Source organism: Amphibalanus amphitrite, unplaced genomic scaffold (assembly GCF_019059575.1).
Source record: "Amphibalanus amphitrite isolate SeventyFive unplaced genomic scaffold, NRLGWU_Aamphi_draft 001508F_arrow, whole genome shotgun sequence".
Lineage (NCBI taxonomy): Eukaryota > Metazoa > Arthropoda > Thecostraca > Balanomorpha > Balanidae > Amphibalanus > Amphibalanus amphitrite.
This window is the reverse complement of record NW_024883001.1, coordinates 84,172-109,749: the sequence shown is the minus strand read 5'-3', so window position 1 is coordinate 109,749 and position 25,578 is coordinate 84,172. Positions and strand designations below refer to the sequence as shown.

General features: G+C 49.4%; 1 protein-coding gene across 1 annotated transcript in view; it reads left to right on the top strand.

Annotated features, from left to right (window-relative positions):
* The window catches only part of LOC122373515 (protein piccolo-like), a gene marked incomplete at its 5' end in the record, with an annotated part of 71,239 nt that overhangs the window by 14,655 nt on the left and 31,006 nt on the right, over window positions 1-25,578 (top strand). Inside the window, one exon of the mRNA XM_043351648.1 lies at window positions 24,483-24,645. Coding sequence (XP_043207583.1) covers window positions 24,483-24,645 — 163 coding nt within the window. The remainder of the gene's footprint in view (window positions 1-24,482; window positions 24,646-25,578) is intronic.

Below are 25,578 nucleotides of genomic sequence, written 5' to 3'. Positions count from 1 at the left end.
CATTGGTTAGCTATGACGCGCAGTACGCATCAAGGAAATTGTGCTTTCCCGGGAGCTGTGCATTGTATGGTAGCTATGAGTTCCGTCAAAAGCTTCACACTGAGTAAAAAACGATATGTTTATCCATTCTAACGCCAGCTTGACGTAAGCTACATCCTACTCATTGAAACAATCGAAAACCATTGCCCATCCCCGTCAAGTAGAATGAACTGAACAGTGGAAATCGACAATGGCTTTTGGTCTCTCAGGGTCTCCAGTTTGACATGATTGCATATGTACTCGAGCCTCTAGCAAATCTTCGACCTTTGGCTCTGTTTAGCTTGAGCAAGGAACTGAACTCAACTACGAGTTTCGATTCTTTATCGTGCAGCGGATCTTCACACCAAGGCTTGATGCACTTTACAGTGAATCATAGACCGAAACGTTCTCGGTTCAACATTATATGCCATCGTATAAACTAGAATACATTTTTAAGCTTTGACTCACACTAGAGTGAAAGATGTAGGAATACATCATTTTCGAATCTATGAGAGCGTTGACTGCGAGGGCACGCATGTCTGCTTTTCGATTTACGCTCAGGGTGAACAGAGTTGGAAATATCCGCCCGATATCAGAGCACACCTGCGGTAAAGCTGTCAGCAATCAGTATGGCTACCAACTGTTCACACATGGCCACGCATAGATTCTGGCCCGAAATATAAGCAGAGCACACACAGAACCACAGTGGCTCTACCACAATGTCTCTGACGATAATAATTAATAAACATTTTAGCGAGGAAGTTTTCCGACATATGATATACGCCTAGCCCTAGACCATATGAGGTCACTTAAATAACATGAAATGACGAGCAAATTTAAGACGAGCTTCCCCTGCATTAGATTTCCACATTCTTTCACTTCACCCGTGAGCGCAGTTCGGACACAGCCCGAGCGGACGTGAGTTCCTCGGTGAGTGTACGTGAGTTTCTCACCGATGCCGAGTCGCCGGCGTCGTCTGGTGCCGTCTGCTCACTGTAAACCTACCCCGAGATCGTTTTTGCGTCTGCAGGCGATCCTGTCACGCGGTGTACACTGCAATGGCACTGCAGTGGTGCCATATTTCGGTGTTGTTTGCGCCGCGGACGCTCCAGACGCTCGGTGTCGTCCCACCACCGCTGACAGTGCACGAGACGCCCGTGTCCGATACCGACTCGTGACGTCATCGGTGACGTCATCAGGACACGCAGTGACGTCAGAGGTGGTGTCAAGAACGGGTTCTGTGTGGGAGTGATAAGAGTTGGTGAGGATGGGGTTTTGTTGTCATTATAGACCGCCCTGGGTTCGTTGGCGTTTTGCTGACGAAGATAGCTTTTTATGTGGATAGATACGCCATTATCGATTCTGATAGAAATATCCGGCTATTGTCCTTGGTTTAATTGTTCTAAATCCTAGGAGAAGGTTAAGTTAAGCCCTTCGTTTTATGTGACATGCCAAACTAGAAAAAAAATTGCTGGCTCACGCCTCTCTCTCTCTCTCTCCCTCTCTCTCCCTCTCTCTCCCTGTCCTTTTTCCTCCCCTTCTCTACTTCTATTTCTCCCTCCCAGTGTTCTGTATTTTTGTCCACTCTGACATTTACTGGTCTCATGCTGTGACCTTATGACGGCTGAAATAGTCGCCAGATATCATTTTTCCGGTCTCGTATCGCCACCATAATCACAATAGCGTTCTTTCATGGCCGAAAATAGCGCTGTTCGGGTGCGGTCTGTCTACAATGCTGTCATTAGAAACAATCAAAATTTAACAACGAAAAGAAAAAAGAAGAAGCTGAACCATACTGAACATAAACGAATAGTCACTGGATAGAAATCCTTAGTATCTTGAATGTTGCAGGCTCAAATCACTCATTCGACCATTCGGATTAAATTGAAAACGGAGGCTTTTCCATACCTGATATGAACTATTCACACCGCCTGTCTATCGTAACCGTGGATCTAGCATCTCATTCTAATTCCACGGCGTGGATCTTAGACAGGAGACTCTCCGTAAGTGTTAGATGTGATTGTGTGCTTGCGATGACCGTACAGAGTAGGTCATCGTTATACACGAGCTCACCCGGCCGTTCCTCGCGTCCCGATTGCCACTTCCGGTCCCTAGTCCCTACTTCCGGTGGCCACTTCCGGACAGCTGACCACGTCATTCATTGGGAGTCGGCGTCTTTGAGCGTCGATATGAAAGCTTCTTACTTTCTTTGAATTAGTCACTGATTTTGTTTTGTTTTGTTGGGTTAGGCCCTTTCGGTCCATTAAGACCATTTCAGAGCCGGGAGGATGATAGGATGTAGGGGGAGACATTGGTCTGGGCAGGCACCCTAGTGAGTCACCGGGGCTGAGCCCGTCCAGAGGACAGGCCACCCAGCCCCAAGGTACTCACTGCACCCGGCTACGGGGTGCGCTCCCTCGGGAGCAGCGGTGCCGCTCCAGGGGAGCAGCCCGCATGAGATAAAGGTGCCTGTCCAGTCCGGAGGGGGGTTGCGGCGTGGAGGAGAAGGATTTCTGTTTCCTGAGGATAGAAGCATGGAACGGTGTACAGGGTGTCCCATAAGTTCGTTCTCACCTTATATTTGCATGTAAAACAGAGTGCATTGCGTTTTGATATGTTTATAACCCCTCAATGTGCTCCCCATTTCATAGGCAAACACATGAAAACATGCTGCGACATGCCAACCGGCATGTTTGGCAGCATAGCAGGCTTGAAGTTAGCCCAGACTGACTTGGCATGCGCCGTGAGCTCCTCAATGCTGGAACACCGCTTCGCTTCGACGAGCCTCGATTTCAATATTCCCAACACATTTTTATGAAATTTGGATCCGATGAGTTGGCTGGGATGTGATCTTACCACACACGCCTATCACAGTCTCCTGGCACTGCTTCTAAGCTTTGCTTGACCTGTGCACTGATGCACTGTCTTGCTTGAAGATGGGCCTACGACCTCCCGGATGCCATTTTCTCCTAAAAAAATGTGGTCATACTTGCGGTTCGAGTTATGCTAGAAAGCTGAAACTCCTACTAGATCTTCTTGGAGAAGCATTCTGCGTCCCAAGACTGTTTCTGGAGTATCAATCGCAACGTGATCAGTGTCTGGACGCATATTACCCCACATTACCGTGACCCTGGCCTTTCGCATAGGAATAAAGCGGGATGACATAAAAGCCTTTTCCGTCGCCCATATGGGATTGTTTTGGGGTTTGGACCGGTGTTTTATCTCGAGCACGGACTAGGTAGACCAGATGACCACATTGATGTCATCGGCCCTCCAGTTTTTTTAGCCTCAGGCATAACGAAACACATGTTTGGCCATTTTAAGACGTTTTTGACTGTTTTGAGCCCTCCGGTAAGTAGAGCTTAAGTCACCTTGAGTTAGGTACCCCGAAATGATACTCTTAGACAGCTGGTAATGCATCCTGAAAAGCCTGTTTACCAACTTTCTAACGCTAAGACCTTTTTGACGGCCATTTTGGCGCCACACAGTTTTGGCCACAGGGCTCACTCGTGAAAGCTGACAAAAAAGAGCATAAACTTGCAGCGATTGACTCCCGACAAATCATCGGCGTCACTTGTTGACTGTGCGTCCAGTTAGCGACAGACATTGGCTACATACTGGATGGCCTCAATCACCCTCAACCGTCGTGAATGGCCCAGTGCGGACTAAATACCGAGACGTTCCCGTATCGGAGACCTCTATGTTGCGGCGTAGGCCGTCTCCACAGGAAGTGAACTCTCTGGCAAAAAATATTTTGTCTAGACGAATTAGTTACCGTGGAGCACATTCACAGTTGCCATGGCAACCCCAAAAGCTCAGTTACAAAATAAATTAAGCGTGGCTTTAAATAAGAGAGCCTCTAAAAGAAAAATTTAGGTGAGAAGGAACTTATGGGACACCGTGTAGTCACTGACTGACGGCAACTTGCATGTTGTCTAGTGCTTCCACGATTGTTTTGAGTAAGAACGTTGGAAAAAAGGATTTGTCTGCTGAAACTGTGCGCCTTTCTTATAAACAGAAACAAGATGGAATATTATAACATCAGCGATAAAGGTAGCACATCATATTTGACATGAGCAGAAGCTAAAATGTCAGTTGTAGGCTCCGTCTGGCATCCGAGTCAGTACAGGATCTATCAGCTGGGAACAGAGCTTATTGAGAATGGAGAGTCCATCGAAAACATAGGGTCCAGTGTGATTCAGAGTCCAATGGATACCTGATTCCGACCGGCAGTCGTGGATCCAATGGAATCTGATTCTACCAGAAACCAGGATCCTCTGGCAATTCGAGCCCGTCCACCCAGCCTGTTAGTCCCTCCGAGACGACAGTGTCCGGCTCAGTTCTCCCTCGCGTCATCAGTGTTGTGCGCTGGTGCTGTCTTCTGGCAACCCGCTGACTTTTCGGCCGGGGACAGACTGCCACACGCTCAGACACACAAACACTGGAGATAGGGTATCTGTTGTATCCGATAGTGGCGCGGGGTCATGGTCCCGCTGTACTGGGTCGTCTTGTGCCGTGAGGGAAGAGAAAATGTTGACGATGAGGTGGGACAAGGAAGAACGCTTGCAGATGCTAGGCTTGCTTCAAGGAAATACGGTTGGCAACGCGCGCTCGTATGCAAACGGGGATGGACGCATCCTGAATCCTTCGTTAAAGTGGTAAATTGATTGCATTTGCAGTGCCAATGGAGCTATGCTCCTCTCCTTCGTAGTAAAAGCGGTTGATTAAAAAGTGTGATCATAAAACAGAGGGCTCGATTCGTGTAACAAACTGTTCTAATCGCCCCCGCCCGCTACCACTGCGCCGCCCGCCCGCCGCCCGCCCGTCAGCCGCCGCCGCCGCCCGCACGTGAGGTCGCCCGCCGCCGCCGCCGCCGCCGCCGCGGCACATGCTTTCACCCCACCGCTCGAAGCTCCTCCCTCCCCCCTCCCCTCACCCCTCCCCTCCGACCGCCTCCGACTACCGCCCCACCTGCACGGCGGCGGCGGCGGCGGCGGCGGCGGAGACTTTTAAATCAGACTGTGCAATCGAGATTGCCATATGAATCTCTGTATGCTGTTAAGATTTTCGCCAGTATTTCTCAAAGAATTAGTTGTGATTTTTAATGTTGCTTTACCTACCTCAACGACAAGCCCCGCCTCTTACATCTGCCGTAAAGGCACTAATGAGATTAATTGTTGGAATAAATTAGCCGTGACGTATAATGAAGTGAAATGCAATTAAAATGTTGATTAATTTGTGGCTTGATAGATAAACTGGCTTTTTATACCGAGGCGTGCCTGTTTCATGCAGATGACCGTGGATGGATTATACATTGGTTGAGGTTGAAGTTCGATGTTGCAAACGAATTTTGTCTTGCGTTTCGGAGCTGTCGAACGTTGAGCCTTTTCTGCAGACTTAATGATTTGATGCCATTTAAATTGCTGAGTTTGCATTAAAACAAAAAGACATTGCGGGGCATTGCATTGGGCATTGCGCCTTCACGGTCTTCTTTATTTATAGTCATTTGCTTGTTAAATTTCGAGTGACCTTTAGTCATGAGGAGTGTAACTGAATTGCATATACTGATGTTTTGTGTTATTTGATTTAAGAAACGGTGGTGCCTACATCACAGTTTTATCCTCTTCCATGGCACTGGCATTGTTTCGCTTAAAGTGCCAGGACGAGACGGCAATTAACAAATGTCACAGCGAAACTGTTCCTGCAATTTTCATCGTTTCATTGTTAAAACATGCTGAGTAATTTGCGCTGTCCTTGCAGGACGCGTTTTAGCGACTATGACTGTATTGAATCGTATGTGAGAAGTTTCTGGTAAATCTCTAAAATCAAGGTTCATTCTAGTTGGAAGAGCTGTAGCCCGTGGGACATAGCAGCAGTTCAAGTGATAAGCAGGCAGCAGCGAAGCTACATTTCAATGTGAATGGTTGATTCGCTCATTACTTAACACTGTCATTTCCGAAAATGAAAAGCTAGTACCGTGGACGCACTGCTCCAAACTGTGTATCATTCGTAACTTCAGTGCGTTTAGAAGTGAGCGACTGTGGCTTGCTTACGGTTTAGGTCTATCTACACCATCTCATAACCTCCGTACTGAGTATAACTTACTGGACTCGTCTGTAAATACCCATGCCCTTAAGACGAGCGTTCTTTCAAATGCCACGCGTCTGGCGCGCAGTGCTTAAGTACGAGCTCAGCAAGCAAATATCTAAGCTGAGCTCCAAGCTCTCTGTGTTTCGTGGAAACCTCGTGACCGGTGAGGGTAATGAGACTCCCCATGCTGAAAGCCTGGTGGCCTCTCTCCTTCCCCACACCTGTGACCGCCTTCCACCGGCTCCGTGATGCCTATATGTGGTCTTTTCATACGGGAAGCCGTATATGGTTGTGCAGCTGCTGGCGCCCAAATGACGTGCGAGGCTCGAGGATGGACTTCTCGCTGGTCAGGTCGCCTGAGTTGGACCGGGATCGATTTTGCACCGCGTCCTCGAAAAGCCCCTCTAGTTTCATCTCAGTATACCTTATAGTGTAAGCTGTATGTATAGGATGAAAAGGGTCTGTAATTGATGAATTATGTGAGGCTACGGAGGATTGACCGGATATTTGGTTTTGGCTGTAGTGTCCGGAGGATGGCTAACCTTGGTTATAAACCTTCTGGTGCAGCCTCCATTTATTGTAGCTTTCAGTCTTAACTATACACCTCTCCGTAAGCAACTGGCTCAGCCAGTGCCTCTGATCACGTTCCATGCAGTATTTGATACCGAGTCCCCCTGCTTCTCTTTCTTTCGCCTCGTCTACTCTCTTCCTCTGCCGAAAACAGGAACTATTCACCTATACCCCAGCTGGCTTCCACTCCCCCTGTCCCCCCTCTGCCCCCCCCCCCTACTCGCACATCAGCTGACGCACAGCCGACGCACGTGTGCCATTGATTTCGCGACCGTCTCTGGCATCGATTGGCGACGGCAATTTCGGCGGCAGAGGGTAGGGAGGAGTGTGCGTGCCATGCGTTGGATGGCTTCGGCCAGCAGCATGAAATAACAATGGTGGCAGGACTCGACCGGCCAGGGTTTGGTTATTGGGTATAAGTTGCTAGTACTGCACGGAAATGGAAGGATAGAGCGGGATAATTAGGGCTGAGTGAAGTAGGTTTCATTTTATTGAGTAGAGTAGGCGTAGATGTGTTCGGATGAGTGACCGGCGATGTTGTAAGGCTTGCTAGTTGAGGAGCAGCGAAAATCCTAGAACGGGTGTCCATGCAAGGTCAGATTTATTCTAGATCAATCATTGAGGGGGCGGACGCGAAGAGAATGCTCATTGCTCATTGCTCAGTTTTATGTTACGTCTCATTTCGAGCTTATTCAAAGTCACCATTATTAGTTTACAGTTTTCAAGTAGGTATACCGCGAATATAAGGTTGTTGGGGTCCTAAGTAATAAATGGTGCCGAAATCATTACATATTTTTCTGATGTATTTAAATTGGGGGCATAACAAATGACTACAAACTAACTTCCAATGCCCAATTATTCTCACAGCCATGCCCTTTGCACTGAAGTATCAGTATCGATGCACTCGTCCACCACCCGTCCACCCAGTCTCGCTGAGTAGCCGCTCGTGCCTTTCCCGCTAACTATACCCTCCGATCGCCGACTCAGCTGTTTTCATCCCAGCCTTCTGCGCGGATTGATCCACGGCCAGCTCGAGGGAGCTGAGAGCCCCTCGCGCGCGAGATGAAAATCCCCTTATTCTCCCCCACCCTCTGATCCTTTCTCCCCTCCCCCCGGACTCCCTCGCCCAGTCTATGCATCGGTGATGGACGATTGGGGAAGGTTGTTGCTGTCGAGGTGTGGTTGACTTACCGAAACAAGTCAGGTGTGATGTCGCCTTTTAGCTGAGGTGGATGGTTGAACTGGTAGGTGAGGATATTTGTCAGAGAATGGAGCATACCGTGACATTTAGATATAATGCATGTTATGTTAGATAAAAGATACAGCGCTTAAATGCAAAAGAGGCGTATATTGCCAGCTCATTGTACCGGTTCCTCATGAGTGTCTATTTCTTAAAAAAATAACAGTTGGACATGGCGGGTTCACCCAATGGTTCCTCTGCAGTCTGCACCACCACCGTCATCGCCGCCATCCTTAGCCTCGCTGTCAGACACTGCCGCCGCCGCCGCCACTGTCGTGTTCCGAAGGTATAGCAAGGTTGAAGCTCGCAGCGCGCGCTGGTGGGCTGGCGGCGGCGGCGGCGGCGGAGCTGGAAGCACTACACGATTCCTAGAAGTGGTCAAGTGCACACTGTGCTCAGGGCGGGCGCCGCGCGGAGTCAGAATGGGTGGGAGAGGGAAGGGGAGGGGATGGGCTGATGGTTGATTTATTGGTTCTGACGGCCGCCGATTTGGCGTGACATTTTCCGTGACATCGCTAGTTTGATTATTCCACTCGCTGCCTTGCCTCGTTCGATACGTGTAACGAATACTGTCCTGTGCTCTGTTATGACAGACGGAATTCCTGTTCCTATACATTTGATACCTTTTCTGCTCCTTTTATATGTGTTTGAAGAGTATGCGCATTGCGCATTGTGCATTCTCATTAATGGTGAGTTTGTTGACTTCCAAAAGAACAATTGAAAAAGAGGGTATCATTAAAAAGCTGCAGACCGTCATTTCCAATGGTCTACTGTCCCGCTCGGTTGAAGTTCAATGGTTTCGTAGAAAGGCTCCTGCATAGCTCGGTCTTATAATTGGGTGATATAATGCACTTCCTGAGCGAACACTTCTCGGTATTCTCGTAACGACCACTGAGCGTGAAATGTGACGTGATTTGGGCCAAATGTATGAAACATTGAAAGCTGTTCAGTGCGATTGCACAGGAAAAGGCAAGGAACAGATCACGCTTCAGAAATGGAGCTTCGATGCCATTTGTGGTAGTTGTCTGCCTTGCAAAGTGGTGTTAATTGTCTGTCAATAGTTGCCATTAAAATCAAGAGCAGTGAACTTTGTAACATGTACAATGCACGTTGTGTCTGAATTTCTGCTTGATTTTAACTTGAAATCTCTTCTAATGCTTCGAAGAAAGGACGGAAGACCACATAGTGGCGACCTCATTTGATTTTGATATGAAGATAATTCAACAACCTCGGCTGATGATCAATGATCGTGCTTGCGATCTACATTTCTTCTTCACCGCCAGATAATTTTTACATTTCTTCTTCACCGCCAGATAATTTTCAAATTTTGACCGTCGCCCTCGCCGAAGTCAATATTCCTTTCCGAGCCATTGATAAGCCGTGCCAGAAGGCGTTTTCCACACTGCCGTGGCCGACCCTGCCGTCATTATAGTGTCTGCGGTGACCGCAGATAGCATGGGGTGATTTCTGGAATACCTCACCAGCCGAACCATAACCCAGAAGCTGTGGTTACCTGCGTTCAACGTTTGGAGTTTTGTGCTTGGCTCAGTAGCAGTAGTGGCATTGGGTGGGGTTGGAGGGCATATAGTAAGCTCAGGAACCCTTTGATTAACTTGATAAGCTGTGCTATTTTCTGATCGGCGTAGTGAGTGTTCGATGATTGACTGTGTGGCTGAGTGACCACGCTTGTCACTGACTCATTCCAATGGCTCATTACTTCATGAGTTCCTAGTGGCTATGCTACTATCGCAGTGACTTTTTGGAAGGTTCAATGTATGGCTGTTACTGGCTTAGTTGTCCTATTGACAGTCGTTCAGTGATCCTTAGCCGACACAATAGCGACTTTTGATCCAAATTGCTCATGAATAGATATAAAAACCTACGTTGCATTGCAATTTAGTAATTAGTTTTGATTATGGACTCATGGCGCCATATTAAACAACGCAGGACCATTCATTAGACATGGTATACATGCATGGGCCTATAATGTCTGCTACAATGATGAATGCTCTAACATGCATCATATTTCTCGTTAGCTGGACAATCAGTAATTATTAATTTAGCAATGAAACACTTCTGATTGATGAGAACATGCGGATGTTCCGCTTTTCCATTCCGCTTTTCATGCTTACCCGAGTCTCATTGGTCTTCTTGACTTTTAATTCGATATCCGTTCACTGGCGGATCCAGGGTTTCAGCGCGGGGGGGGCATACCATGTCACGGAGCCAAACCTAGGGTACCCCCAAATCCTGTTTTCTCATCGGATTTAGGCCACTTATTTTTCGTCATAGCCCTGACACGAGTTTTTTTTTCTATAAAAAAAACACACACAAATGGTAGGACACCGGACCCCCATTGGCAGATCCAGGAGGAGGAGGAAGCTTTTGGGACAAATACCCGGGCAGCGCCAGAAATCGACGAAAATTGGTGGGACCGGTGGGGCCCTCAGAATGACTGGTGTATAGAGCCGACCCAGGGCCGCCGGTGTGGAACCTTAAGAGGTACTGGCGTGGGACCATCAAAGGTATCGGTGTGGGTTCCCCAGAGGCAGTGGTGTGGGGCCCTCAGAGGCACTGGTGCAGGAACCACAAAGGAGCCGGTGTGGGCCCTCTAAGCTGCTGGTGTGAGGCCCTCACATGGACGCCGTTGTGGTGCCTCAGACACTGGTGTGGCGCTAAGCCCACACCATTCACAGATGGCTGTGTGTGGGGCCCTTGGAGTTGTTGTTGCGAAATGCGAATGCTTAATAACCCAGTAGGACCTCTCAGAGACCGACAAAGGGCCCTCAGAGGCCGGTAACCTTCGCCGGTAACCTTCACAGGCCGGCAAGTGAGGGCCGGCAGTATATCTTCAGGAGCCCTGTGGAGTCCAGTTAGAGATCGGCATGGTACTCTCAGACGCCGGTGGGGCCCTCAGAGTCACCGGTGTAGGACCTACAGAGTTACCGGTGGCTGGCTGCCAGAGGCACTGGTGTGGGACCCTCAGAGTCGCCGATGCAATGTGGGGCCGACACTGGTGTCTCAGAGGTGGCGGTGTATGGCCCTCAGACGTGTCTGTGTGGTGCCCTCACAGTCGCCGGTGAAGACTTTCAAAGGCATCGTTGTGGGAGTCCTCACTCCTCAGAGACACATGCATGGGGGCAAGGGGTCTTCAAGAGACCAGCAAGGGCCAGCAGAGGCCTTCAGGAGCCGGGATCCTGGAGACCGGCGTGGTACTCTCAGGAGTCACTGGGAGCCCTCAGAGTCACCAGTGTGGGGCCCACAGAGTTGCAGGTAGGTAGCCGTCAGATGCGCCTGTGTAAGACCTTCAGAGGCGCCAGTGTGGGGCCCTCAGAGCCGCCGCCGATGCAGGGCCTTAAGAAATATTGGTGTTAGTCCCTCAGATTGGCGGTGTTGGGCCCTCAAAGGCGCCGGTGTGAGACCCTCACAGGCGCCGTTATGGGCCCTCAGAGACACTGGTGTGGAGCCGTTCCATGCGGGTATGGGCCAGGACCCTTATTAGAGCTGACGCTTAATAGGTCAGCAAGGTCACTCAGAGGCCAGCACAGGGCCCTCAGAAGCCGGAGTGGGGCCCTTATGGAGATGTGTGATGTGTGGCGACTCAGGAGCCCGTGACTCCGTGAGGTGCTCTCACGAGTCCTGCGGGTCTTATCTCAGTCGAAATAAGGCACGCTTGGACCCTGAGCGGCCAATTGGCACTGCAGGGCCTCTCGGGCCCATAGGGCACCATGCTTCTAATGAGGCGGCACGCGCCCCTTGTGCCCCCCCCCCCCGGTTACGCTGCACTGGCTGCGGCCATACAGGTTAATCATATTCTAACCGTCCCTATTCCCAAGCATAGGCGGCGGCCGATTCCTGGTTTGCGCAATATGAGTGCCATCGTTAGACAATACGGTCAAAAGGATTGAAGCGGCATGACTCCCCTGTGGTAAGAACTAAGAAACAACATATTTTCAGACAAAATAAAGCAATGACAACTAAATTGAGGTTACTAAAACGACTCTGATCACAAAAGTAGTTACTAGGAAGGCTTTCTAATCCATTTTTATTTAGTTCCTCGTTATAGGCGTAAGAAGTGTAAGTCTGAACGGGGGGGGCATACTTGTACTGGATGCCCTCCCCAGGCTCCTGTCGGGGGGGGCATATGCCCCTAATGCCCCCCCCTGGATCCGCCAGTGTATCCGTTTTCGATGTCCGTTTTTCGCTTCTGAACCTCATGCATTGTCTTGACCTTTATCATTAGCTGTTCTCAGTCTAGTTCATATGGCTATCTTCTCTGCTTGCTGGTTATAGTGCTGATTCTGTTGTCTATTCTCATCCATCGACCCGTCTTTCTTTTTTGTTTTTTTTTCCTGTGTCTTTTAACCCGCGCCCAGCTGGGGGTCCTGGATTTCCACGCCCTGCTGGGGGGGGGGGGGGTGTTTGAACACCCCCTCTTCTAACTCGGCTCCTGGGCCACGTAGCGATACGCGGAAGGCGGCGTTCGAAAGAGCGTCGAAAATAATGAGGAAATCACTTCGGTCAATTTTTTGGTCAGGTCAAAGGTCAGGTCACCAGAGGTCATTGAAGGCAAAATTTCGCCGATTTCCAGGTCGAATGTCGACAATTTCCAAGAAGCCAACGCATAACTCGGGAACCAATAGAGCTACAGCGCCGCGGAAAAGCGCATTCGATAGCCCTATTAACGCCCTTTCTGAGTAATATTCTCAGATTTGACCTAACGTCAACGGTTTTGCCTGCAGGGGGCAAAAACTGCAAAAATAGCCGATTTTTTCGGAAACAGTTTTTCTGCAATAACTTTTGACCCAAGCCTTGTACGAGCTTACTTTTACCGGCATCGTGTTCCTCTCGTCAAGACGCATCGAATGAACTATAACTTGACCTTGAAAGGTCAACTTGAAAATTTGACCTCAGGTCAAGGTCATGACCTGACCGGAAAGGGTCATGTTGCATATCAGTCGATCCGTATCGTCGAGCTGAACACATCTAAGGCGTTTTCATCGCTCTAGCATGCCTCTATCAAAAGTTATTTGCGAAAAACTGTTAGATACCATTCGTGACCTAAGATGACCTCAGGGCATAAACAGGGGTCATGGACACCATTTTCATGTTCAGTGTGTCTAAACCACTTGTAATTCAGTGTTTGGGAGTGTTTATAATGTCTTTCGTCCAAAAGAGGCGCATTTCAATTTTCTCCCATTGACTTATAATGGGGAGGTCGCAAAATTGACCTGACCTTAGGTCATCGATATCAAAATTCTGAGATATACATTTTGTACATGCTATTGCTCTTAGCAATCGCTGAAAGTTTCAAAGCGATCGGTCACTCGGTGTAGCTATGACAGACATTGAAACTTTTTATGAGGTGAGGTCACTTCAAGTGACCTGGTGACCTGACCTTGAATGACCTTGGTCTGAAATTTTCACAACATGTGTAGAATTGATGTATGATAAGGTGTACCAAAAACGGCGGCGCTACGCGCCGCCGTTTTTGAGATATTTGCGAAAAACCGCAAGGGGGGTGTTCAAACACCCCCCCCCCCCCAGCAGGGCGCGGGTTAATTCAGTTAACAAATATGGTTTACTAAGTTGACTACTCAGCTGATGTAAAAAAAAAGGTTCGACCATGTCGCAGTAGTTTTTCGGCTTTCCGTGCAATGCTAGCATAGTTTTGTAGTTTATGGTTTCAAACAGTTTCCCTTATACCATCGGGCCTCTCGCGTGCCTCCGTCACCCACCTCCACCCAGGCCTCTTCTCATGTCGTGTTTGAGAAGTTCTCTAAATTTATAGCGCTGATGCCATTCCACGCCTTCAGCTTTGACTGTGCAAATCGGTACGGCCTCGCCTTTTCTGCTCCACTGGTCCTGTCTCATTCCCCATCCCCTCCTGTCCTATATTATTCCCAAAGGACCCTTCTGCCCCATCTTATACCCAATGCGCCTACCTTCGCGTCCCCTCCTATTCCCAAGGCACCCGCGCGTCCCATTCCCCTCATCCCATGCGCTCACCGTCCTCCCCGCCGCGCGGCAGACCCCATGCGGCGCCGGCGGCCAGCCTCGTCCGTGCGTCCCCCACTTGTTTACCGGAGAACCGGCCTGTCGTCCCCACCGCCGACTCCCAGACAAACGTCACTCGATAATCGGACACCCTGCCGCCGCCGCCCAGCCCAGCCACCACTGATTGTCGGCGGAGGATTCGATAATCGGACACACCGGCGGCGGCGGGTGTCTGCCGAGCGGAGCGGTCCCAGACGGGAGAGAGCGCGACGGGAGCGGGATGAATGAGGTAGAGGAGAGGAGTGGGAGGAAGGTGAGGGGAGAGGACTAGAGGAGGCTGGACATGGGACATTGGGCAACGGGTCAGTGGATGCTGGATATAAGTGGAAAACATACATAAGGGCGAGACGATGGAACTTAATTTTTTTTGTAAGAACTTTAAAATAGAAGGAAGAAAAGTGAAGCGCAAGAACAGAGATTAAATTAACCTTATGCTTCAGGCATAGGCATGAGAAAATCCAGGACATTTAAATGGCCAAATGCAGAGTGGAGGGGAGCAGGAACAGAGAAAAACAAAAGCGGTAGGAGCCCCACAGCACGGCCGAACCGGCCGCGTCTCCCGTCCTTTCCAAACTTCTTAGCCAGCGGGTCGGCGTGCCAATTACCGTGTATTATGGTCGTCTGCCGGGATCTGAGCCGCCCGCCACCGCCGGCTCACGAACAATGAGCCGGTCGGGCGGCTCGGAGCACCGCCGCCGCCGCCGGTCACGGGCGGAGTCAGGCGGGGTAGTTTGGGAGGTCTACATCGAGTTGAATTTGGCTCAAATTGAATATAAAATGTGGTAGGTAGCTACTTTGCTAAGTAAGGAAACTCCGCTGGAATGTATTATATGAACATGGTCTTATCCCATCGTCTGTGTCCCTGGGCGCGCCTCTGCAGCCCCGTATCGCCGTCCCATTCGCTAGCGTCGGGAGCCGCCGCCGCCGCTGCCGCCGGGGAGGGGGGGGGGAGGAGGGAGGAGGTCCTGCCCCGCCGCCACGCGTGCTGCCCACGGCGCCCCAGGCGGCGGTTCCATTTAATCCGGCTCGAGGGCGGTTTGGCCCAGTCGTGTGCGGTATTGTGTGCACTGTGCACGGTGGTGCACTGTGCACTGGTAGACTAACGTCCGGACGGCGACTTTCTCTTCGTCTCGTAACCGAGTTTGTGCAAGATTCGTGAATTGGGGAAGGAAGGGGCGAGTGACCGTGGGAAGAGCGATATCTAGGGAGGATATAGACAGTTAAAATATTAGGCAGAATAGACAGAATCACTAAATGGGACAGCCATGAATATTAATCGTTTTGACAATTAACAAACGTGCCTTACTGGTTATAATTACGGAAGCGATGTTACCTGGTGGCTATGTGGTTTTGGCTATCTTGGCCAAATCTCAAGAACTCTGCATGTTGAATTCTGGGCACCTAATCGTTAACTTTATTCTGGCGTCCTTTTTATTGTCTGCCCCTTAGGATCTGCATTGACTAAGTTTGACGGCTTTTCTCCGCCTAAGCACATGGTTCTCCTGAAATTCGGAAACATAATTTTTATATTATTAACTCCTTTGTCTTTATTTTTGCCTATCTTCGAATCTCGCGCATATGGGCTTCTGCGTCACATGTGTTTGAAATATCAGCGTTTGCATGGCATTTCAAACGTCACTAATGCCACTGACCGAAGTCCTCCATATTTGGTATCTCCGATATGACAACTTAAGACGTTGCCAACTTAAGAATATGACAACTCAGCCCGCGCCGTTGTGGTGGTCAAATTTTTCCGTACCTTGCCCGGGGGGGGGGGCGTTTTCACGCCCCCGTCTAAGTCGGCTCCTGGGCCACGTAGCGACACGCGTTGAGCGGCAATCGAAAGAGCGTCAAAAATACTGAGGATAAACTTCGGTAATTTTTAGGTCAGTTCAAAGGTCTGCTCACTAGAGCCCGGTTCACTAAAGGTCTAATTTCCCCTATTCCAACGGTTTTTGACATATCGGTACAGAACTCGGGAGCCAATAAAGCTATAGCGCCGCGAAAAAGCGCATTTGATAGCTCTTTTACCGCTCTTTCTGTAACCTAAGGTCAACGGTTTAGCCTCTGTAGGAAAGAATACTTAAAAAATAGTCGTTTTACGAAGCATAAATTTTATACATATTGCCATGTTATCAATTGCTGAAAGTTTCAAAAGGATCGTTCAGTTGGTGTAGCTATAGCGAGCATTGGAACTTTTTCTGAGGTAAGGTCACTTGACGTGACCGTGACCTGACCTTAAACGACTCGGTTTGATTTTTTTTTGTATAACATGTGCAGAAAAAAATGCATGATAAGGTGCGCCCAAAACGGATTCGCGCAGCACCGCTTTTTCTGAGATATTTGCGAAAAACTGGAGGGTAGACGTAGAAACGTCCCCCCCCCCAGCACAGTGCGGGTTATGATGTTGCCACCTAATCAATATGACGACATAAGACCTGGCCAACTTAAAAACACGACATCTTAGGACGCTGCCAACTTGAGAATATGACAATTTAAGTCCTTGCCAACATTCTAGAGTTTGAGAGAAAAATGATGGTTTATTTCTGCGGCAAAAACTGATTTAGCAAAGGTAGTTCTTGTGCGCAAAAGCTGGTGTTGCGGTATCGTGCATCTATCAAATACAGAATGATGTACTTCAACAGACGGACGAATTTGCCGACAGCACGGAGGATGCCACTCCTGGAGCATGGCAAAGCGGACATTCCCGTGATCAAAAATTCACGGTCTGAAACGGCTCGTCACGAAGTTGCCGGACCAGAAAACACGCGAAACGGCTGGAACGTGTGACGTGGCTAGAACGATTTATATTACGCATTCACGTGGAGTTTCAAGGCGGATGCTATTGAAACGTTCTATGCTATATTGCAATGCCATTTCAATGTATCTTCTGCCACAAAAATTTGAACGCTACGCATACGATGAGCGTTATTATAGCTTGCTCTCTATCTGTTGCGTTGTCAAAAGTTTGCATGGAACTGATGTAAAGGTGCATGAAACCCACGGCCATGTTTAGCGCGGCAAGACTTGAGAGAAACCGTCAGCCCTTTCCGTGAGCACCAGATTATGAACAGGTTCCCTATCACCATACCTCTTCTGTTTATTTTGGACGGTTGTGGTGGGTGTCTCATGGCCTTGATTACGAGCCACTGATTCCCCAAATGCTTCATCTGCCCCTGCAACTTTGCCCTATCTTGCACCTCTTTCCTTCCTACTTGAACCTCTCATTACCCTCCCCTCTCCCCTGCATCATCCTCCCTCACTCCCCTCACCCCAAAGAAGCGTTCTCATCATGCGTTGCATGCCACGGCGGACCACCCCTTATTACGTCATAGCTTGCCGGTGACGTCATTTCTGTCTATGACGTCACGGCACAAGTGTCCCTCCCTAACCGCGCGGTCCTTCAGAAACGTGTGCGGTGTGCACCAAAAGTGTACAGTGCCCACGAGCCGCTCCGTGCGTGCCAGTGGGTCGTGCACACGTGCACATTGCACGCCGCGATGGCTCGCTTGTGCACAGTGCACAGCAGCCGCCATTTTGTGCACGGCGATAGGCATGGCATTACGGCAGCGATGGTGGCAACGGCAAAGGCTGGGCGAATTCTACGACACATAACCACTCCGCCATTTCGCTTGTGCAGCGTGTGCCTGCCTCATGAATTATGTTTATAAAATCGTGTTTGCGAGAACTCCTTCAGAGATGGCCGGGGCGATGAGTCGCGTTTAGAACCGTGTTCTTCTCGGTGACAGACGCGGGCCGAGTTGCATATTGTACTAAATTATTCAGCGAGTATGTAAAATCAGACGCATGCCAGGGACATTTGGGGCATATACGAGTTTATCTTGCATGTTCAACCGTGAGGCTGTATGAGTGTAGAGTTTGAATTTGCTGAACGGGGAGGTGTTTTTATGTTCTCCATTGGAATGCGACACAGAGACAATGGTGGCAGTGATATAGTGCCCAAATATCATGAATTTGAACGTCTTGTTTGTTCCCACTGTTAGCGTTTATCTTTGGATGACAATCAAATGGCCTCGTGCAATCTGATGGTGATTAAATTGTAAACTGATGATGCGTGAAAAGAGCAATATTTCATTCGGTTCATGCCTGTTACGCTTGCATTTATAGTTAGCTTCTTGCCGATGACGAAACTAACGAACAATAGGTACACAATGTTATTTATCGTTGTTCTGCGTTGTTTCTGGAGAGCATCCGGCAATAGCGTAACGATTCTCGCGTCATTTACCGCGGCGATTCCAGGGATTTGAGAAACACGTTTTCTGACGCTCTCTCGGCCCGTATCATTAATTTTGCTGCTGGGTAATATTCGCAGGGCTTCTAGTGTCCTGGCCGCGAATAGTTGGCGTCGCAAGCACGGTAAAACGGCCCTACCTGATTCGATTAACATTCGTTTATCTTGGGTTTATCAACTTGGAGTCATTGGAAGCAAATGCAGCATTATTTTACACACGCGCGTAGCATGTTATGCTCAGATTTATTGATTAAACTATGCGAAAATTACGAATGCTCTGTTCACTAGAGAAGACTTTATGTAGGTATAGTTCGCCAAAAATGAACATGCCATTTCTCCCGGCGGCATTCCCCATCGACTGTCCCATATGAACTACTACTCGGTAACGAATGCTGCCGTCTCGTTGCTATCGTGTTCTGCGCGCGGTGTCAATAGTTGCGTTTGCTGGTTGTGCGCTGCAGTAAGCTCGCAACTTTTTCATGTAGCAAAACACCCCCCACCCCTCCGAGTACATTCACCAATTGGCTAATTATTTATGCCAGTGATTTTAACGTGATCGTCTGTGAGCTTGTATTTGCTTAATTTGCTTGCAACGTTGTATTCATGTTTATGAAACCTTAAACCTGTCTGGTCCTTCTAAACGAATGCTGTTCGAGTTACGTCATACCTACATTTGTCGGAACAGCTCGCTAAAACTTGTTTTATGTAGTTTCCAGAATTCATTTATAGCAGCACGTGCGATTATATCATAAACGAAAGGGAGTACGGCCATGACGCTCCAGTGAGATGCGGTCATGGATTTTGTGGTACCCATCCCAGCGCACTTGAATAGATAATCTGGCCTTATCTTCTGTTGCCGATCATCAATCAAGATCAGCATCATTTCTCCGAACTATCATACCTGCGCCATCAAAAAACCAGCTTATAAAACGGCCTCAACCCACGCATCCGGGCGTGTGGCCTGTGGCCATCACAGACCCGCAGCTCTGATGTGTCCGTCGGCTGTCACAAAGCTGCAGCTCTGTCGTCGGAGCGGGCGGCGGGTCATGTGTCTGTGACTGCGCGGCGTTGATGACGGGTGTGTCAGGCTGTCATTCGGTCGGCACGCCATGTGACAGACGGACGGGGGTGTGGTGGGTTTGAGAGGCGCGGGCACGCCCATCACCACGCCCACATTCGGCTCTCTTCCTCTCTCTCTCTCTCTCTCTCTCTCTCTCTCTCTCTCTCTCTCTCTCTCTCTCTCTCTCTCTCTCTCTCTCTCTCTCTCTCTCTCTCCTTCCCCCAGTATTTCTCGCTGTCCCCCTCTTTCGTCTTTTCCTTTCTTTTGTCGTTTCTCCTTTTCTCTCCGTCTCTCTAGCTTTATCTTTCTTTTTCTCCCTGTCCTACTCCTCCTCTTTTCCCTTGCCCTCTCCCTTTCCTCTGTTCTATAGTATTTGTCTCAATACGGCCCGCATCCATTGCATTTGATGCACTAGGAACACTCAAGCCTTACTACTCCTGCGTGTGCGTTTATTTATTCATATAACCTGAATTTACATATCATTCGTTCGTCGCTGCGCGTGTCGGCATACTACCCGTTTGTGAATAAAGTTACCCCTTTAAACATTGACAAGCGGCGCATACCGCAAATTCTCAACAGCCGACGCATCTGTCTCAATCATAACTGGCCAGTGGAATGTCTCATTTCAGTTTCACAGATCAGTGCCGTGGCCCGTGAGAAGCTGATTGTTTGATATTTGAAAGCCTGGTTCTGCGTCCCAATTCCAATATCTGTCAGCCTTTGGTCATCTGAATCATGAACGACAGACATTGAATGTGATGATGGTATGAGTTTAAGGACGCCTTGGCGACAAAGGCCATTTGGCAGCAATGTGATGATTAAAGCAGCTGAATCACTATTGCATCTAGTTGACCAAATTTCAACTCCAGCGCAGTATGCTGACATTGCAACATGCAACTGTAACCAAATACTTGAATGTGTAATATGGAATCGGTGCGTGACATAAACTGGCCTTAATTACCCACTTGCACAGCGACAGCACGGCAGACCTCAGCCCGGTTTACGTCATCCGTTCGTACTATTTTGTCCCTCTTTAGTTAGTGACATGCTCTCTACGTATCTCTTTAGTTTTTAGTGGCTTACTCAAGGCTAGAATCTGTGATCGGCTAGCCGAGTCGGTTCGTGCAAAGTGCAGACTCAGCAGAGGCCGCGCTGCGCTGCGTGCCGCGCTCTCAGATGACGTCACCACCGCTGCTGACGTCATCAGAGTCCGGTCTGCGATAGTATCGGCGAGTTCGGGGCGGACTGGGGCGACTCAGGGACGGAATTCTACAGTCGTGCGCTGCAAGACACACCGAATGTGTTTGAATATTTTGAGATTACTTGGAAATGGTTGTGAGTTTTGGGAATGATGACAGGGAAGATGTTTTTTACCATATGTTGAGATATGTAAAAAGGTGTTGTAGACTTACAAAAAGGGTAAGTTACATGCGGTTTTCTAGGTAGTATATTGAAACCAAGGGAGTGATGGTTTTCGAGCTTCGTTCTCCTCCCAAATTTTAGAGAAATTTCAGAGGAAAGCTTTCTGCCATTGGAGTCATAATTATAAAATCAAAAGTCTACACAGTATAAAACTACCTTGCGTCTTTTTAAAAATGTGTTTCATGCGCTGAGTTCATTGAACTGTTAGATGAAAATCAATCTAACCACTTTATTTTAGCATCGGCAGGCACAGTTTCTGACACCCCAGGTCGCTGTTGTGCCCGGTAGCCGGCAGCGCGTGCTGGGGCGCCCGCTGGCCGCGTCTGCGCCCGTGCCGGCCGCGTGTGCGCCCCGCGGCTCCGTCCCGAGCGCCGGCGCCCCCGGCCAAATGAGAGCCAACCCCGTCCGTCCCACAGCACCTGGCATCGAGTTACTCGATAATCGGACAGTAAACAAACGGCCGAGGCAGTGGCCCGCCGTCCGCCGCCGCCAGCGCTGTCCGATTAAAGAGGCACGTCGGGTAATTGTGGCTTATCTATGGGAGCACCCGGCGGCGACAATTAAATACGCTTTGTAATATTGCCTTTGAATGGGGAGCGGTCGCCCAGCGTGATGAGTTGGGGAGAGGGAGACGGGGAGGGGGGGGGGGGCGTGTCAGAGCCGTGGGCAGGGGCCGACTGGGCTCTTTCAGACACTGGTACCGAGGGAGAGGTCAATGACGTTTTGGAGCTTGTGTGTGAATTTACACTTAGGTACTCGCGGCTTGGAGACAGCCCTGAACCAAAATGTAGGTCTAGCGAGGTTTCTCTGTAGGACCAACTGCACTGGGTCTCACATTTTCTATAGGACCACTGCACTGGTGTTCCAGAGAGACGATTTTGCCACTCAGTTTGTTCACGCTCCATCGTTCACTTTATCCAGACCAAGAGTTTGGACGGGTCAGTACGGACAAGGCTTCTGAATTTGCCTCCCTTGATGCACCGACTAGTTATCCTTTCTTGCCTTACCTCACAGTTTGTCGGGAAGACCGTGAGGTCTAGATATTTGTTTTCACTCACATTACAAATAACCAACGCTGGGACGCGGGGACACCTGAACCCCTCATTCCCTCGTCCTCAGTCCACCGGCCGGGACCTGTCGCCTTCTCAGGTAACAATAACAGCCCATGACATTCCTCGGACACGCGAGCAGACGTGGGGGCCCCAGAGCCGGACGGAGCGGGGGGGGGGGGAGGGGCGGGTGGCGTCCCTTCCGGTCTCCAGACATTCCAGAGATGGACAACTGGGTGGTGAGACGGAGACGCGAGACGGGAGACGGAGACGGACAGACGGGGACGAAGTGCAGATATGGGAAACGAACACGGACCGATGGAGACGGGAGACGAAGGAAGTTTGGAAAGATACACGGAGCTTGAGAGACACAGGCAGAGAGACGAAACTTTGTATGACTAGGCGGACGCTGAAGCCGGCATCGGGCTTGCTGTTGGAGACGTGAAAGACAGGGGATGGACTCGGACGGAGACAAAGCTATGAAGACGGAAATGCGTAGACGGAGGGACGGAGACGGATGACCTAAAAGACGGATTGGCGAAAACTGAGGAACAGAAATGAAGGAACGGAGGTGAAGGCGCGCGGAAATGATCATATCGAAGGACAGAGACGTGATGAAGAGGAGACGAGACGGAGAGGAGACTGAGATGAGACGGAGACGGGTAGGAGGCGGTGGAAACTCATTCGTCATCCGTTGTTAGCGTCACTGAATCCGACTGATAACGAAACGCGTTGAGGATACTAAATGCATTGGGCCTTTTCAAACGTGACTCTTAAACCAAACCTGAACCAAACTAGGAGCTCGGCCGAACCGGAAACCAACAGCACACGCTTCTGACAAACATGTATGTCATGGGACATAACATTGTCATGCTCGGTGATTAGAGTCGACGGATTTCCGCCCGGTGCCCGATCAGACCGGCCAGATATTCTATCGAACGGACACGTCCTGTGCGATGCCGTCCCTCGTGGCTTTAGATATGGCTTGTCACTCGCTTTGACAAGCGTCGGAAGTTAAAGACGATAGCGCATGCGATATTCAAATTGTCACAGGATGTTCCCGCCCATGAGGCTATGGCTTTAGCTGTGAGCTGAATAGGGGAGTGATGCACTTTGCGAAATGGTGTGCATTTGAATGCATTGCTCGAATATGTCCATTGTTTTCCTTCGACAAGGCATTTATTTGTGAAACTCCTAGATATGCTATGTGAGGTACTATGATAATATGGTAAAAGTATTAGCGAGTCAAGCTATTTTTTTTCTGGCATGCCATTATTGGCAATATTATTGGGTATCGTCATATTTTGGCGTCGTTCATCTATGATCGTAAAAACAAGAATAAAAGAAGAAAAACTTGATGCCAAAAACTACGGTATTTTGAAATATTATCTACCTTCTATTTCTGAAGACAGCCCGTTCGCATATATGTAGGATGTATCATGAACACTGAACAGGCCCGCCGAAAGTTACTCCTGCTAGCTCTGAACATTTGCACTGTCTGCTTAGTGCTTAGTGCTCGCTCATCTCACTCTCAAAGGGTGTTCAGAACTCAGAAAACATCTTCACACAACCACAACATATGCTTACCCGTACCCGAGCTCTTGGAATCTTTTGCGCGTCTTATAACCAACTAAAAACCCATTATTGGTATTATGCCCGCACATGTCCCTTGCCTCCGGCGGAGGAGGGGGGGGGGGGGGGGGAGCGTACGCCTTCTCCGACTGCCCCCCCCCCAACCCACGCTGTCTGTTGCTATGGGGCGGTGTTTACGACGTGTGGGAGGCAAGAGGATAGTGGGGGGGGGGGGGGCTGTTGCTAGCCTGGCAGTCTGGGAAATATGGAATGCGCTGGGCTGTTGGTTGATGCTCTGGTGATTAGGCGAGGTATTTCCGGTGTTTTGTTGGCTTGCAAGTTGCAGCTTTATGTGTGGTTATAAGATTTGATTGATTTCAACCTGCAGTTTTTCGCATTTTTTTATCAATTATCAATATTTTCCTTTTATTTGCCGATCAAAGCAGTAGCGGCGGAACACCTTCAGCTAAGGGGGGGGGGGGGGGGGCACCACTGACTTTGGTCCCATTCTTTCCATGCAACGCCCATAGAGCTAATGTTAAAATGCCAAAATCAAAGGGGGGCACGGTGCCCCGGTGCCCTCCCCGTTCCGCCGCCTATGTCAGTTTTGCAAAGTACCTAATGAAAGGGGGCGAGGAGCGGTGTGTGATCCCCGACATGACGTTAGGCCCGAGAGATGAGAAAACCGTGATCACCTTCTGTTCCGTGGAGCTGCGGCATTCGGGATGCCTGATTCGCCGCAGTTCTCACTTACCTACTGAGCTTACGGCTTTCAACTCTCCGTTGAAGCTGCGAAATTATGTTTCACGGTTACTCAATCAGAGTTGCAACCACACTTATTGTGCTCCCTCCGTTCTTGGGGCCTGAAAGAACCGTTTTTCGTCCGTTTCCCGTTAAGACCGATGCCGCTTTTTTCGTGTCGCGCCCATGTGTGACCGAGTCTGCCGAGCCGTGTTTCCCGATCTCTCCCCGTTCCACCGATTTTCGATCCTGCAGCTTACGTTTAGCATGCGTCTTGATCATGATCTTCTGCGCTTGTTCGTTCTCAGACCCAAAATCGTTTGATAATAAATGGTCGAGCGTTTCGTGAGACGCATCGGCATTTCGCTACGGAAATGACGTAGCCTAACGCAAATCCGTTCGCCTTTGCAGGAGCGGCCGTCGGGGGCGAGGCGGCGCCTGCCAGCGCCATCTCTGGAGAGGCTGACGAACCAGACGCCGAGGGCGACATCTCTGGAGCGGGCGGCGAACTACCGGACTGCTGTAGGACCCGGCCGCTGAGCCAGACATGGGTCCGCTACAGCGAGTGGTGCCGGTGAGTTCTGAGTTGATTTGAGTTGAGTAGAATCGAGTTTGTACTCAGGTCTAACTCGGGAGGGATTTAGGTTCTCTAGGTATTATTGTAGTTGTGTTCTTCTAAGTTGTGCTGCATGTAGGTAACCTTTATAACGAGAAATACGGCACGATTCGTGATCTGGCATTGATACGTTGGTTGGGATCATTTGAGTCTGAATCTTCTTACCACACAATCGTTACGGCTGACGGCCCCCCTGAAGAGGCATTCACGTGATAGTTACCGAGGGACGAAGGATATGGGCGGCTACTGTGATAATGCGACCGGCACAGAGTTGCTGCGGATCGGGGAATGTTTTACGACGGGTCTGAATTATATGTACTTTTATTGTGACAAATTTACTTCCGACAAATAAGGTGTACAATTCTTGTTTTATAATGTAGCGACTGGTCTTTCATCGACTGCGCCTAGTTGTGCGCTTATCGTACACATTGTCCACATTTCAAACTCCTGCCTGCTTTTCACATGCCCTGTATTGTGCAGGTGAATAATCAGCGTTTCTGGTTTACGGGCGTTCGCAACTATGCACTAAGAATATGAAGCAGCCCACTTCCTTACCTGGTTATTTACAGATACACAGTGTATAGCCTCGACCTTTATACGGCCCCATCGGTTCTCCGGGCCTGATATTGTGAAAGTTTCCTCGTTTGGCCGCGAGCGCATAGTTTACACTTGACTAACTAAGCCGATAAATATTGACGCAAACTTTAGGCCGTGTCAAATGAGCATACACGCGTGTGGGTGTCAGTTTGGACTCGTGAGGCCAGAGGTCACACGCCTGAGGGCACCTTGACCTATGTTTACGATATTTCCACAATACAGTCTCTGGATCAAAATTCACACAAAACTTTTTGAAATAAATTGAATTTTAATCACTGCCTCCATGTGAAAGCA